This window comes from Lepus europaeus, chromosome 17 (genome assembly GCF_033115175.1).
Source record: "Lepus europaeus isolate LE1 chromosome 17, mLepTim1.pri, whole genome shotgun sequence".
Lineage (NCBI taxonomy): Eukaryota > Metazoa > Chordata > Mammalia > Lagomorpha > Leporidae > Lepus > Lepus europaeus.
Window position 1 is genome coordinate 1,302,876 of NC_084843.1, and position 14,874 is coordinate 1,317,749.

General features: G+C 55.5%; 1 protein-coding gene across 1 annotated transcript in view; it reads left to right on the forward strand.

Moving 5' to 3' along the window:
* Positions 1-655: 655 nt before the first annotated feature.
* The window catches only part of TCERG1L (transcription elongation regulator 1 like), a 156,111-nt gene continuing 141,892 nt past the window's right edge, over positions 656-14,874 (forward strand). Inside the window, exons 1-3 of the mRNA XM_062214993.1 lie at positions 656-1,009; positions 3,288-3,434; positions 4,121-4,283. Of these exons, the coding sequence (XP_062070977.1) occupies positions 656-1,009; positions 3,288-3,434; positions 4,121-4,283 (664 nt within the window). The remainder of the gene's footprint in view (positions 1,010-3,287; positions 3,435-4,120; positions 4,284-14,874) is intronic.

A 14,874-nucleotide genomic window follows, 5' to 3' on the forward strand; every position in this document is an offset into this window, starting at 1 on the left:
CGGGACTTCACACCACGCACCAGCGACTTGATTCCCAAACCGCGGGGATCCGCTGGGGGCTTAGGGAAATGTCTGGCACATTTGTCCGAGCGAGCGAGAGATATGTCCACTCTTGCCCAGTGGTGCCCTGGTGCCCGCCTGGAGTCGGGGTCCCGAGCCCCAGGCTCAATGCAGTCAGGCGGAGAGCGGCCAGGGGGCTTCATCGGCGCCCCCGGCACCGGGACTTGTGAGGCAGGAACCCGGCCCGACCGTGCGCACCGTCCGCAGGCACCGGAGCCAGGGTGCGGGACCGGCGGAACCGGGCGGGCGCGCCCTCCGCCCTCGCCTCCCGCACCCTCGGCGCCCCGCGCCCCCCGCCCTCGCCTCCCGCACCCTTGACGTCCGCGCCCACCTCCCTCGCGCGCCCGCCGCAGCCGCCAGGTCCAGGGGCGCGGGCGGACGGGCGGGGACTGGGCCGGCGCGGCCCGGCCCGGGGGGCGGTGGCGGCGCTCGGAGGGGAGGGCGCGGGCGGGAGGAGGGGCTCCCGGCGCGGGGCGGGGCGGAGCGAGCGGCCGCGCCGCGGAACCAAGTGAGTTCGCTCCGGAGCCCGCGCCGCCGCCGGCCCGCACCTCGGGCGCCCGCCGCCAGCGCCCCGCGCCGGCCCCCGGGATGTAGGATGCTGGCGGGCGCCAGGCTCCCGCGGCGGCGGCGGCCGCTGCAGCCGCAGCAGCCCCGGCGGCGGCCGCCCCTGCTCTGGCCGATGAGCGCGGACCCGCCGCCGCCGCCGCCCTGGCTGTGGATGGTGCCCGGCGCGGCCGGGCTGCTCCGGCTCGGCGCGGGGGTCGCGCCCCCGCCGTGGCTGCTCCCGGCCCCTGCGCCCGCGGCGCCGCTGCTGCCCGCGCCGCCCGGCTGGCAGGCCCCCGGCGAGCCCCTGCTGCCGCTGCTGCCCGCGCTGCCCTCTGCGTCCGACCACGCCGCCGCCGCCGCCGCCGCCGCCGCCGCCGCGCACCACCCCCTGCTCGGCGCTCAGGTAACGGCCCCGCCGGCTCGGCCGCCCCCGCCCGGCCCCCGCCCCGGCCCCGGCCCCAGGGCGCAGCCTGGCCGCCATGCCTCGGCGCCAAAGTTACCGCGCCGCGTCCCTCTCGCGGGGCTCGCGGGATTCCTAGCAGGTCTCCCCGGGCGCGGCTTGCAGACCCGCACCCCGGGCCGCGCGGGGACTGGTGGGCGCAACTTTGGCCGGCCCGGGGCGCTGTCCGGAGCGTGGTGCTGAAGTGGCCGGCGCCGTGGCCGCGGCGCGGGGAAGTTGGCGCTCAGGCGTCCTGCGAGGTGGACCCCAGAGCCCTTTGTGATCCTGGTCTGGTTCGGGGTCCCTCCTTTTCATTAGGACCCGGGCCTCGGGCGGGGCTCAGAGAATTCAAGCCTGTGGGGTGCGAGCCGGCGGGGCGCCTGGCCCCTGGGCCCCTGTGCTGGAGAGAGGGGCCGGTGCCCCCCTGCTCTGGCCTGCCCTGAGGCCACAGGCTCCTGACGGGGACCGCACTTGGCCAGTTCTGTGTTGAAAGCCCGGGGTTGGAAAGGGAGAGCGACCGTGCCTTTTCGTGATGGGGCAGGGCGGGCGGGTCTTGGCCAGGTCCTGTGCCGGCCGCCCAGCCTCGGACACGCATTTAGATCGGGAGAATGGCCAGGGACAGGTCTTACTGGCACATTCCGGCGAGCGTCCGGCTCCAATGCGCCTTTTAATTGAGGCAACTGCAGCATTGCCCCTGGAGCTGCTGGGGAGACGTGGCTGCCCCTTCCCCGGGGCCTGCAGCCTTCCTGTCCATCTCCGGGTACATGAGGGCCGAGTGTGTGAGAGTCGCAGTCGGTGTCAGGTTGAAAGAATAAACCCTGGTAGCTTTTGCTGTATTTCCTGGGAGCTGTTATGTCTGAGGCCACCACTAGAGGTATATAGCGTCCAAGAACTACATTTCTCCCCTTTTCGTATAGAAAACTGCATTTTTTATTTTTTGCTTGTAAAAATTTTAAAAGGGAAATCCAGAAGAACTTTGTGTTAATCTCTCAAGTGTTCTCGTGCTGCCTGTGCTCTGTGAAGGCATGATCTTGAGAACATTTCCATACAACAGGAAACTAAAATGGGCTCATGGGAATTAAAGCCCTGGTGTCCCTGAGCCGTGCCTGGTGCCTGTGCCCCACGGGCAGCCGGGGTGCCGTGGTTAGGGAGGGGCTCCTGAGCTCCTGGTGCCTGTGCCCCACGGGCAGCCGGGGGTGCCGTAGTTAGGGAGGGGGCTCCTGAGCTCCTGGTGCCTGTGCCCCACGGGCAGCCGGGGGTGCCGTAGTTAGGGAGGGGGCTCCTGAGCTCCTGGTGCCTGTGCCCCACGGGCAGCCGGGGGTGCTGTGGTTAGGGAGGGGGCTCCTGAGCTCCTGGTGCCTGTGCCCCACGGGCAGCCGGGGGTGCTGTGGTTAGGGAGGGGGCTCCTGAGCTCCTGGTGCCTGTGCCCCACGGGCAGCCGGGGGTGCTGTGGTTAGGGAGGGGGCTCCTGAGCTCCTGGTGCCTGTGCCCCACGGGCAGCCGGGGGTGCTGTGGTTAGGGAGGGGGCTCCTGAGCTCCTGGTGCCTGTGCCCCACGGGCAGGCGGGGGTGCTGTGGTTAGGGAGGGGGCTCCTGAGCTCCTGGTGCCTGTGCCCCACGGGCAGCCGGGGGTGCCGTAGTTAGGGAGGGGCTCCTGAGCTGTTTTCCCTCCCTGCCTGCTGTCTCAGCTGTGCTGGGAGCCTTGGTTGTGTGACGGCTGCCCTGAAACCCTTTAGCGCAGACGAACCTGGGGACCTGGGTCTGTCTTCTTGGCCGTCTTCCCTCCGAGCACATCAGCCGTGCTTCTCAGGTGGCGGAGGTGATTCTCACACTACGTCTGGTGGAAAGGAAGGCCCGACCCGCAGCCCTGTTCTGGCTGGAATTGCCGGAGTTGTGTAGGGAGCCCCAGCACAGAGCCCTCCGTGTCGCAGGCTCCCCGTCCCGGGGCTCGGCCCCGTTTCTTACCGTGTTCTCACAGCTTTGTGCCCGGAGGTTCTTTCTCAGTATTGGAAAGGCAGTGCTGGTCCTGGCCTGTGATGCTTCCGATAGGAGCACTGCTGCACTCCTTCCTGAACCTGCAAATATGTAGGATTTCGCTTGACTGGGGCAAGAGGGCATTTTTGTTTTAGTCAGTTACATACGTCCTAGAATTCCCCATTCTGAGCAGCTGCCCCACCTCTGGGCACAAGGCGGAGCCGGCTGGACAGGCTAACGAGCTCGCCCTCTCTCCCTGTGGCTTGCAGTGGCTGTCTGGTGGTCCTTCTCCGTCGCTGGGACTGCCCCCTTCCTCCATGGTGGAGCTGGTGCCCATTTTCCCACACGTCTGCCCTTCTGCTCCCCCACCTGCTGTGGGGAGAAGTTGGATGGATAAGAGGATTCCTAACTATAAGGTAAACACGTGGGTACTTACACTTAATAAGTGGACTTTCATTATATGACTGTCGGACACTGCCATGACCCCAGAAAACCCTGTGTATTTGTTAAGTACAATAGGTTGTGGAGGAGTAGAGAAATCATTTCAGAATCGGGTTGGTCTGTTCAAAAACACCAGCAGGTGTGTGTGTTAGGGGGTGGGGGTTATTCAGCTTAAAATACTTGGATTCCTTAGGACCATATAAAACTTCCAATTTCTGAACCAGCATGTTCCTTTTAAATTTTTCAATTCTAAAATATGTGACCATTAAAATCGTGCCTTAAACATCATATAGTGTAAGTTTAAATTTTAAAAGTGAGGATTTTTTTTCTCACTATTATTGCTTCAGGTTTTCATCTTTCTGATGGTTTCTTTGGCTTTTGCATTCACATTTATGGACCAGAGTTTACTGTCTTGGAAACTACAGAAACAGTGCTGTGTTGGCTTGTTCTGCAACACTCTGAGTTCCTCGACGGGGTGGTGATTCAGTTGTGACCTGACAGGTCTGGGGGCTCTAAGTGGAGGAAGATTGGTTTTGGAGTCTGAGGTCTTCCTTTAGCTTTGAAGTGATGCGGTATGAGACAACTTGAGTATTTTCAGGGTAGGGCTTGTCCTGTGTCCCATGCCTTGCCTCAAGTTTATACTTGCATTCTTTTTGGACAGATCTTTTTTAATAACTCCTTTGCTCTGGACTCAACGTGGATACACCCCGAGGACTCAAGATTGTACCACGGGCACGAAAAGCCTCACCTGCTGGCAAACCAAGTAGCCGTGTCTCTGTCCAGGCCGCTTCCCACCGTGGTGTTAGCCCCCCAGCCCGTGCCAGGTTGGTGCCCGCAGAACGGTGACAATGCGCCTTTTCTTTGTCCTTACTCATAAGTTAGCGTTAAGTATGAAAACTGCATTTGTCATTGGAATGAAACAATTCTCTTAACAAAATGCTCCTTCTCTTCAGGGGCATGAATATGTTTCAAAACAAAAATTGGGTCTTGGGTCGCTCACGTGCTCCCTTGTTCTTCCGCAGTGTCAGGGGTGTTGTTCAGATGAGAGTCGCACATGCTTTCTGCTGATAGCTCCTCGGGTCACCGAGGTGTCAGTCGGCTGTTAGACGCGTTCTGTTTCTGGGGTGCGGGGTGCGCGAGCGAGCTCGCCGTTCTGTAGGGCGCAGGCGCACGCTTGGTGACTCCTGCCTTCTGGCCGGGGGCAATGGTGGACTGGGTTATCAATGCCCTGTTTGGAAGATGGATTCTGTTCTGAAAGAACAGCCCCCCAAGACGCGCTCTCCGGACGAAGCCTCAGGGAACAGCCCGGTGTAGTGACAGGAGGATCAAGTCAGGCGATGGGTCACATCATCAAAGCCAATGCTGCCGTGCCAGTGTTGTCCGGCAGCTCCTTCTGTCATGGAGCAGTTTATGACCACAGCATTATCTCCCTGTGACTTCCTGCCTATGGAGCTGCCTCTACGTGTGTCTGAAATCTGGTACTGAGACGTCCGTGTGGGTGATGTGCGCTGCTCTGCGGCCATGTTTGTTTCCTGCTCTGTTTCTGCGTGTTGGTTCCGTGAATGTCTTTGGTGATAAGGAAGAGCAGCTCGGCTGTGTTCTCACGGGCCTGACGGGTGCCTGCCGACAGCTCGCCGCCTTTCCCTGTAATTGCGCATTGCTGGTTAATGGGGCTCTGATGAGCTCTGAACACACACACGCTTAGAAATGCGCTACACGCAGGTGTCATGTTTCCTGTTTAATTGAATGGCGATAACAGGTGACTGCATGGCTCGTGTGACGGCTTTGGACGGCTCCGTTAGCGTGGGAGAGGGTAACTTTAATTTCCTAATGCACTGGCAGTAACTGCCACCTAAACCATCGGCAAACGTAGTTGGAAAAGACGGTGAAGCTGGTTCCCTGTTTCAACACAAGTCTTTGGGTAAACTTTCCCGCTCTCAGCTCATCCCTGAGTTCAGAGCTGCCTTCTTGCGAGCCTGACCCTCCGGGAGCTCGGCTGTGTACACGCCAATCACTGTTGAGTTGGAGAAGCTGCTGATGACCTCCCACAGGTTCTCAGCAGGTGTGTGTGTTAGGGGTGGGGTTATTCAGCTTAAAGTGCTTGGATGTGGACCTAGTTGGCTCATCCTGGTGTGACAAATCGTCAATACTTCATTCGAAGCACACGTCTATCAGTCTCGCCTCTTTTTACCTAATATATTTTAACATGATCATGTTGGAATAGCCTTTCGTGGCCAGCACCACAGCTCACTAGGCTAATCCTCTGCCTGCGGCGCCAGCACCCCGGGTTCTAGTCCCGGTTGGGGCACCGGATTCTGTCCCGGTTGCTCCTCTTCCAGGCCAGCTCTCTGCTGTGGTCCGGGAGGCCAGTGGGGGATGGCTCAAGTGCTTGGACCCTGCAACTGCATAGGAGACCAGGAGGAAGCACCTGGCTCCTGGCTTCAGATTGGTACAGTGCGCTGGCCGCAGCGTGCCTGCCATAGTGGCCATTTGGGGGGTGAACCAACGGAAGGAAGACCTTTCTCTCTCTCTTTCTCTCTCTCACTGTCTAAATCTGCCTGTCAACGACAACAACAAAAAAGGAATAGCCTTTCGTTGTAACCATGTCCACCATTTGTCAAGGCTTTGCTTTTTCCCTTTCCTTTTTTCCCCAACTTACGGAGCATAACTGAATAGAACACAGTTTTCCTGATCATTCGGGGGGAAGTTTACCTGTCCCCGAGATGATTCAAGGACAATAAAATGCGTAGTTTTGAGATAGGAATATCTAAGTTGCTTCCTGAAAAACTTGGTTATTTTCCATAAAGTTCAGAGTTTTTGGAAATTAGCCCCCTTTGGAAAGCATAAATGTCATTTAGTCCGAAGAACACATTTAAGGCATTCTTGCGTTACTAGCTGGCACTCAGAGCTCTGGGGTGGCCGGTAAGGTGGGGGTCGGGTCAAGCCCAGGCCAGTTGAAAATGAAGATGCATCATGTCAGCTTTACTGCAGTTAGCTGGGGGCCAGCTTGGTGAAGACACGCGGAGGTGGATTTTCAGGTATGTCGTCATTAAAATGTTTTATATTTTTATATGCAATTTTAAATTAGTCTGTATTTAATCATTTATATTATACAAATCTGTACACGTGTAAGCATATCAGTACATGGCAATGTAGTATGTATAGAATACATAACGCACACACACGTATGATTGATGAATTACACCGACCAGTCGTGTTAACATTTCTGTGGAGTGGCCTGAGCATCAGCCCTGTTCTATTGATCCTCTGTGAATGATCAAAGCCACGTATTTACAGCTCCTGGGGCTGGGAACACGAGTCCAACACCTCGTCTACCCGGGGCCGGTGAGTGAAGCGATTTTCCTCTCCTGAAAGGCAGCCGTTGGAGTGGCATGGGCACGCAGCGCTGTTTCCAGGGTAAGGCCAGCCTCTGCCGCGAACGCCTGTCCCGACCATGGTGGGCGGTGTTGGAGCAGCTGTGGAGCGGCCGAGTGGGGTGGCTGTGGTGGTCCTGTGGGTGGGAACAACCTCTGAGACGCCTGTCAGCCGTGGTACCGCCTCCCTGACACATCACAGGGGCTTGGACGGTGTGAGCACAGCTGAGGGACGCTGGGGAAGGCGTGGAGAGTGTCACGGGCGTCCGCGGAGTTCATTTTCTCTGTGCTCTAAGCCCACTCAGGATGACAGCAGTGACTGAGCCCTGGGGTCAAAGCCGTTGGCCACTTTCAGCGTGAAGGCTCATGGTCAGCGTGCGTGCTGTCCTCTTGTTGGTCGGGCAAACTGCCTTTGCCTCCTTCTCTGAGGGCCCGGCACTGGGAACAAGGGCTGTAGGAGCTGCGGCTCTTGTCCTGGTCAGCTTAGGCTGAAGGAATGAATGACGGAATGAATGAATTTCCAAGCCATCGACAGATGGCTCAGCCTCCCACAGTTCTGGCTGTGGAAGTGGGAGCTCAGGGTGCTGGGGCTGAGCTCACGGTGGGGTCCCCACAGTGATCATGGGATCATGTCAGGCACTGAGCGAAGACGACGTGGACAAACCCCGGATGTACAGACGTGACCGACGTGGACAAACCCCGGATGCACAGGCGTGACCGACGTGGACAAACCCCGGATGTACAGACGTGACCGACGTGGACAAACCCCAGATGCACAGGCGTGACCGACGTGGACAAACCCCGGATGCACAGGCGTGACCGACGTGGACAAACCCCGGATGTACAGACGTGACCGACGTGGACAAACCCCGGATGCACAGGCGTGACCGACGTGGACAAACCCCGGATGTACAGACGTGACCGACGTGGACAAACCCCGGATGTACAGACGTGACCGACGTGGACAAACCCTGGATGCACAGGCGTGACCGTGAGATAAGAACTCAGTCCCCGGCCACACAGCGCCACAGGCGTGCGGAAGGCAGCAAAGCAGGGTGGGCTTCCTGCCCCCTGCACCCCGGGTTGTGGGGCGGCACGGGCACGACCTACGTGAACACGGCTGCTGACGGGGCTCGGTGGCTGTGGACGGTCTACACGCCTGCAGGCCTGGGAAGCTTCGCTCTGCCAAGGGCCATGTGGATATTTATAGCATCATTTGAAAGCCATATAAAATGATCAGCTTAAAAGTTCGCCTGCTGGGGTTTTACTGAATTTCCAGGCCCACCTGACAGCGCCAGACCCCATGACCTCCTGGGCCTCACCCGGCCTGCGGGCTGGCCGTTCCCTTCCCGGTCCGCTGTGAGATGGTGTCGGTTCAGGGGAAGGGGTAGAGATCACAAGGAGCAAGTGTGTCATGAGGAAGTGTTTGCCCTGTGAGAAAACCACACTGCTCTGTGGGAAAGGAGAAGCTCCCCACGGGCCGTGGCCGACCTCCACGTCTGATGTCTTCCCCTCAGATCCACTCTGTCGAAAGCTGATGTTCCCATCACTCTGTCTGCATCTTGCATTTCCTGTTTCATGGAAGTTTTTGCATTTTTTGTTGTGTTTTAAGGTCAGGTCAGTTGTTTAAAAGCACAGTTTTAATCTTTGCCTTTAAAAATGCGGTTTAGCACATTTATACTTGTACTTGATTTACTGCTTTTATGTTTCTCTGTCGTTATCATATCCTAATTTTTAAGTTTGTATTTTTATTCCTTTCCTTTTGTGTTTTTATTTTGGGGTTGGCAGGATGTTTTGCACGATCTTGCTTACTTCCATTGATACGGTTATTTGGAGTGTCTTCCTATTGGTCCTATTTTCTTTAGCGATTACCAGTGAGCTTTATTTATTTATTTATTTGAAAGGCAGAGTAACAGAGAGAGGGAGAAACAGAGGTCTTCCGACCGCTGGTCACTCCCCAAATGGCCACGTGGCCAGGGCTGGGCCAGGCTGAAGCCAGGCATCCAGAACTCCATGTGGGTCTCGCAGGTGGGTGCAGGGGCCCAAGCACGGGAGCCGTCTTCCACTGCCTTCCCACACCATTAGCAGGGAGCTGTGTTGGAAATGGAGCAGCTGGGACATGAACCCGGCCCATACGGGGTGCTGGAGTCACAGGCAGCAGCCTACCCACTATGCCTCAGCACTGGCCCCGAGTAGTGGGCTTTTTTTTTAAAGATTTACTTTATTTATTTGAAAGACAGAGTTATAGAGAGAAGTAGAGACAGAGAGAGAGAGAGGTCTTCCATCCACTGGTTCACTCCCCAGATAGCCACAACAGCCGGAGCTGAGCCGATACTAAGCCAGGAGCCAGGAGCTTCTTCAGGGTCTCCCATGTGGGTGCAGGGGCCCAAGCACTTGGACCATCTTCCACTGCTTCCCCAGGCCATAGCAGAGAGCTGGATCAGAAGAGGAGCAGCCGGGACTAGAACCGGCACCCACATGGAATGCCGTTGCTTCAAGCCAGGGCTTTAACCCACTGCGCCATGGTGCCAGCCCCCCGAGTATGAACTTTAAAAAACAGATTTGAGTTATGTTTTCTCAACTTTCACTTCATGGCAAGAACATTTTATTTCCCAATCCTTATTAAACATGAGAAGTTTGGTAAAAAAGTTGCATCATACAATTTTACTTCTTTCTCTCTGATCTCAATTAACTTAGAAGTACATCTAACCAGCGACCAAAGGGAAGGTGGGTTTCAAAGTGTCCGTCCTCGTCGGCAGCTTGTGTTAACCCTGCAGGGCGCGTGGGGACGTGTGCTGTCCGGTTATGGGGGAGTGGAAAGTTCAGAGAAATGTTCTTGATGGAGAAGAGATTATAATCATTTTACTCTGAATGCACAGACTCTAATTATGATGGCAAAATTGAGGAGAGGAGGAGAGAGCCCATGGCACTATAAACACTTTGCAAATCCATTTGTTAAGAGAAGCAGAAGCAGTCAGAAAACTCCACGCTTAAAGCCGCCGTGACAGGGGCACCTGGGGCTGAGCCAGATCTGGGGTGCAAGAGTGGAGTGAAATCACGTGACCCACCTGGGTGGGAGGGTTGGAGCCTGGCACTCCTGCTCTCTGGGGTACAGGAAGCAAAGACGATGGAGCCCGTGGTGGGGATCCAGCCCTGAGAGACAGGCGCACTCCGCTCTTCCCCCAGGCAGAAGGCATTGCTGTCAGAAGCTCAGGCCGGTGGGGCGTGGAAGGCAGGCAAGCCCAGTGCAGGCCAGGCAGCCCCGGCAGCCAAGCCCAGTGCAGGCCAGGCAGCCCCGGCAGCCAAGCCCAGTGCAGGCCAGGCAGCCCCGGCAGCCAAGCCCAGTGCAGGCCGGCTGCTGGTTCTACGGCGCGACCTCGCTCCCGGGGCTCCACACTGCAAGGATGTGCTCTTCCCAGGAGTGAGTCCGTTTGTCTTCTCTGCCCTTCCAATCACAGGGTCTAGCATTTGATAAGAGAACTTACAGGGCAACAAACCAAGCAAGAAATGATAAACTGTGGTCAGGCTTACAGAACAATCAACAGAAGCAGGCCGTGGGGTGACAGACACGTGGAACATATCAGACAGGAGCTTAGAAACCAGTGTGGTTAATGATTCAATTATCTCACAAAAGGAGGGTGACATGGATGGATAGAGATATGAGATAGTTAAGAAAGTCAAATTGAAATGTTAGAAGAAAGAAGACCTGGTATCATAAATTGAAAATTACCTTGATGGAGATGTGACATAGCCAGGAAGAAATCGGTGAAGTCAGAGAGAGATCAGTGCGACTTAGCGCACAGAGACCAAGGAAGAAGGGCTCCTCCCCCGAGCTGTGAGAGGTCAGCTGTTCCCACACTCCATGGAGAGATGAAGGCCGAGCTAACGCGTGTCACCAAGTCATGCACCCAAGAAACTCAACAAACCTCCAAGCTGAAAAACAGCAAAATAAAATAAAAAAACCTGAAAATGAAAGGTACACAAATCCAAGCTTCTTATTCAAAGATGAAAAATCCAGTCTTGAAGACAAAGACAGATGGGAATGAAGCTTAAACTTGCCTGAGTTTTATTGTAAGAACCCACATGAGCCTAAAGCCAGTGTGGCAGCCGATCAAAGTCCTGGATACAACCCCTCAGTGCAGGATTTACACGAGGAAAAAGCTGTCATAGAGACCAAAGTGGAATACAGAGTTTCCTAAGCAAACTGAAGCTGAAAATGACTCATCGTCTGGTGACCTGAAGTGCCAGGAAATTACAAAGAAGCTGACCAGGCAGAAATACTGCGGTAGCAGAGAGACTTACACACACACACACACGCGCGCACACGCACACAGCTGGGATGAAATGCGTTGAAGAACGTGTTTTCCTCATTGTCAGTTGCTCTAATAGATAACAAAGAGTAGCGCAGCCTAAGTGTGCATCATGTACATTAAAATGCATATCAACAAGTTCACAATGGATTTGAGGGGGAATTGGAAGTGTGGAAAAACAAGGCCATTACACTGTGCACTAAGGAGTCAGTATTCGAAGGCGTACTCTGAGAAATTAAAGGTATGCATTATATCCACGTCTATTTCTCTATATCTGATTTATATATATATATGTGTATGTGTGTGTGTGTATAAAAATTCACAGAGCAAGTATATAAAAACTGTTGAGAAAGTTCCAGCCCCCATGGAGATAAAGTGGAGTCATACATAGTACTCGGCTCAGCTCAGGGCGGGCAGGAGAACAGCGAGAGACCAGAGTCCAGATGGAACAAATGCGCATTACAGATCTATAAAATGCTGGATAGAAAGGCCTACGTTTCTCACTTAATAGACAGATTTTTCAGATTTTCGTCCCCAAATGTATGAAGCCTCACTTTTAACATGAAGTCAGAGAGAGGACAAAGGTCAAAGCAAGGAAAAGATAGACCATGCAAAACAATCAAAAGACAGCTGACGCGGCTGACGTAAACCTAGGCCACTGAGAATCCAGAGCCAGACACTCTGCACCCAGGAGCACTGCCCAGCTGGAATCCAGAAAAACCTCCCAGGGAGGCACTGTGCTACTCCACGAGCCTCGGAACACCCGGACCAGACCGAGCAAAGAAGTGGAGGAAGTCCCAGTCACCCTGGGGCTTCAACCCTCTTCTCTCAGAATCGGCCGACAGGGCAGGGCAGGCACCCACGGAGCCTGTGCGCCGCCGCTCACTCCTGGGAAACAGGAGCTGCTCAGCGGGGGACTCCAGACCTCGGTCTGACGCAGAAACTGGAAGAGCTGGTAGATGCGGCAGAGTCCGGGAGCCAGCACTTGCCACCTGGATTCCGCTTTTTGTCACCTAGGAAGCACAGGTGGAAGAACAGAAAGTGGCCGTGGTTGATGGGGCTGGGATGGGAGGAGGCAGGAAGAGTGCCGGGGAGGGGCCGTGCATCTGGCGCTGGCGTGGTCACATCTGTGTGCGGAGAACGTCCCGCATGGAGAAGGACTGTGCACCCGGGAGTGAGCGTGCTCCGTGTGAGTGCAGCCGACTTGCAGAGAGATGTGAAATACCAGGCAAAGAGTGCGGGTCTGGTTCAAACAAACCAAGCAAACCAAAGAGGCAGCTGGAGGAATCCGGCTGTTGACGATGTGTTCAGTATCTCAAAGGAAGTATTGTGGAACTTGTGGGAGTTATGATGGCTTGATGCCCGTGTTTTAAAAATAACTCTTTTTAAAATTTTCATGAACATAAAGAGGACAGATTTCACGTATTTCACAGGTGAAATTCTAAGAAGATAACTATACTTCATTCCCTCCTCTCGCCCTCAGTTCCCCTCCTTACTTCCTTGCTTTTTTGTTTTTTTATATTTTAACAAAAACACAATTTCAGTCCACTGTATCATCACAGGCTTAGTGCACCGCTAACCACAGTATTCCACAGGTAGAGACCACAGCTCCACAAGGGCTCGAAGCGAGATCATCTCCCAGGAAGTCCATTTCATTCCTATACACTTTTTTGTATTCTGTATTAACTGCTACATAGCAGAGAAAACACGAATATTTGTCTTTGTGGACTGGCCTGCTTCACTAAGCATAATGGTTTCCAGTTGCATCCGTTTTGTTGCAAAAGACAGGATTTCACTCTTCTCTTATGGCGGAGCAGTAGTCCAGGGTGCGTGGACCAGTCAGCGGCTGGGCTTCTGGGTGATTCCATAGATTGGCCGTTGTGAACATGGGTGCAGATGACTCTCCTACGTGGGTTTCATTCCTCTGGGTGACGTCCTGGGAGGAGGATGCTGGGTCGTGGGCAGAGCTATTTTCAGCTTTCTGAGGACTCTCAGTGCTGTCTTCCTCAGTGGTCGTACTAGTTCACATCAGGTCACTGGAGGATGACATCAGGGACACTCGCAAGACCTTGGCTTGGGGGCCGGTGCTGAGCCGGCAGAGCTGCCCCCTGCAGTGCCGGCATCCCATGTGGGCGCCAGTTCACGTGCTGGCTGCTCCGCTTCCCATCCAGCTCTCTGCTATGGCCTGGGAAAGCAGTAGAAGACGGCCCACGTCCTTCGGTGCCCGCACCCACGTGGGAGACCTGGAGGAATCTCCAGGCTCCTGGCTTCGGATTGGCCCAGCTCCAACCATTGCAGCCATCTGGGGAGTGAACCAGCAGATGGAAGACCTTTCTACCTCTGTCTCTCTGTAACTCTGCCTTTCAAATAAATAAATAATTGAATCTTAAAGAAAAAATACCTTGGCCTAGGCAAAGACTTCTTGGAGAAGATCCTGGAAGCACAGGCAATCAAAGCAAACACAAACGCGGAGCTCATGGAGCAGAATTGGTAGGCTGTGGGCGGACCCTGCTGAGCAGCACTGTGGCCTGAGGTGACGGTGATGTTCGGTGTAACAGCCGGGCCCAGCCCGAGCTGCTGTCGACCCAGGAGCCACGTGCAGGGGAGAAGGAGACTGTGAGGAAGTGCGCCACAGTGCGGGCAGGCACTGCTCGCTACAACAGTCGTGACGTTAGTGGTGAGCGCATACAGTGCCGCGGACACGACGGGGCGCATGGATAGAGACGTCTCTGCCGAGTAGTGTGATTGTTTATTTCAGCAGGTGCATGAAGTCGTACATGTGTGGAGTGTCATGTGATGTTCATGGCAGGGCAAGCAGCCGTCAACTCCTCAAACGTGTCCATTCCTCATGGTGAAAATGCCCAAACTCCTGGCGTCCAGTGTTGCGAGACCTGGAATACGCCATGGTATCCACAGTACCCTCCTGTGCAGTGCAACGCCACATGCTTCTCTTAGCAATGTTGGTGCATTTTTTTTAGAAGATTTAGGCCGGTGCTGTGGCTCAATAGGCTAATCCTCCGCCTTGCGGCACCGGCACCACGGGTTCTAGTCCCGGTTGGGGCGCCGGATTCTGTCCCGGTTGCCCCTCTTCCAGGCCAGCTCTCTGCTGTGGCCCGGGAGTGCAGTGGAGGATGGCCCAAGTGCTTGGGCCCTGCACCCCATGGGAGACCAGGAGAAGCACCTGGCTCCTGCCTTCGGATCCGTGCAGTGCGCCGGCCGCAGTGGCCATTGGAGGGTGAACCAACGGCAAAGGAAGACCTTTCTCTCTGTCTCTCTCTCTCACTGTCCACTCTGCCTGTCAAAAAAAAAAAAAGATTTATTTATTTGAGAGGCAGCATTGCAGAGAGGTTTTCAGTCTGCGGGTTCTCTCCCCAAACGGCCACAAAGGCCAGAGCTGGGACGATCTAGAGCCAGGAGCCAGGAGCTCCTTGCAGGTCTCCCAAGTGGGCGACAGGAGACTGAGCACTTGGGCCGGCAGTGGGGTGCTGGATCGGGGTGAAGCAGCTGGGACGTGGACTGACACCCAAATAGGGTGCCGGCGCCGCAGGCAGGGGCTTAGCCCACTGCTGAGTTCCACGCTCGGCCTTAGCCAAGAGGCTGAGAAGCGATCCCCTGGGGATTTCTTACACTTGGTGACCTGGTTTCTGGGACCCAAGGAGCGATTTTGCTTGGACCACAATGGGCAGCTGCGTGGATGCCCACAGGTGAGCTGGCTTCTCCTAGCCGCATCA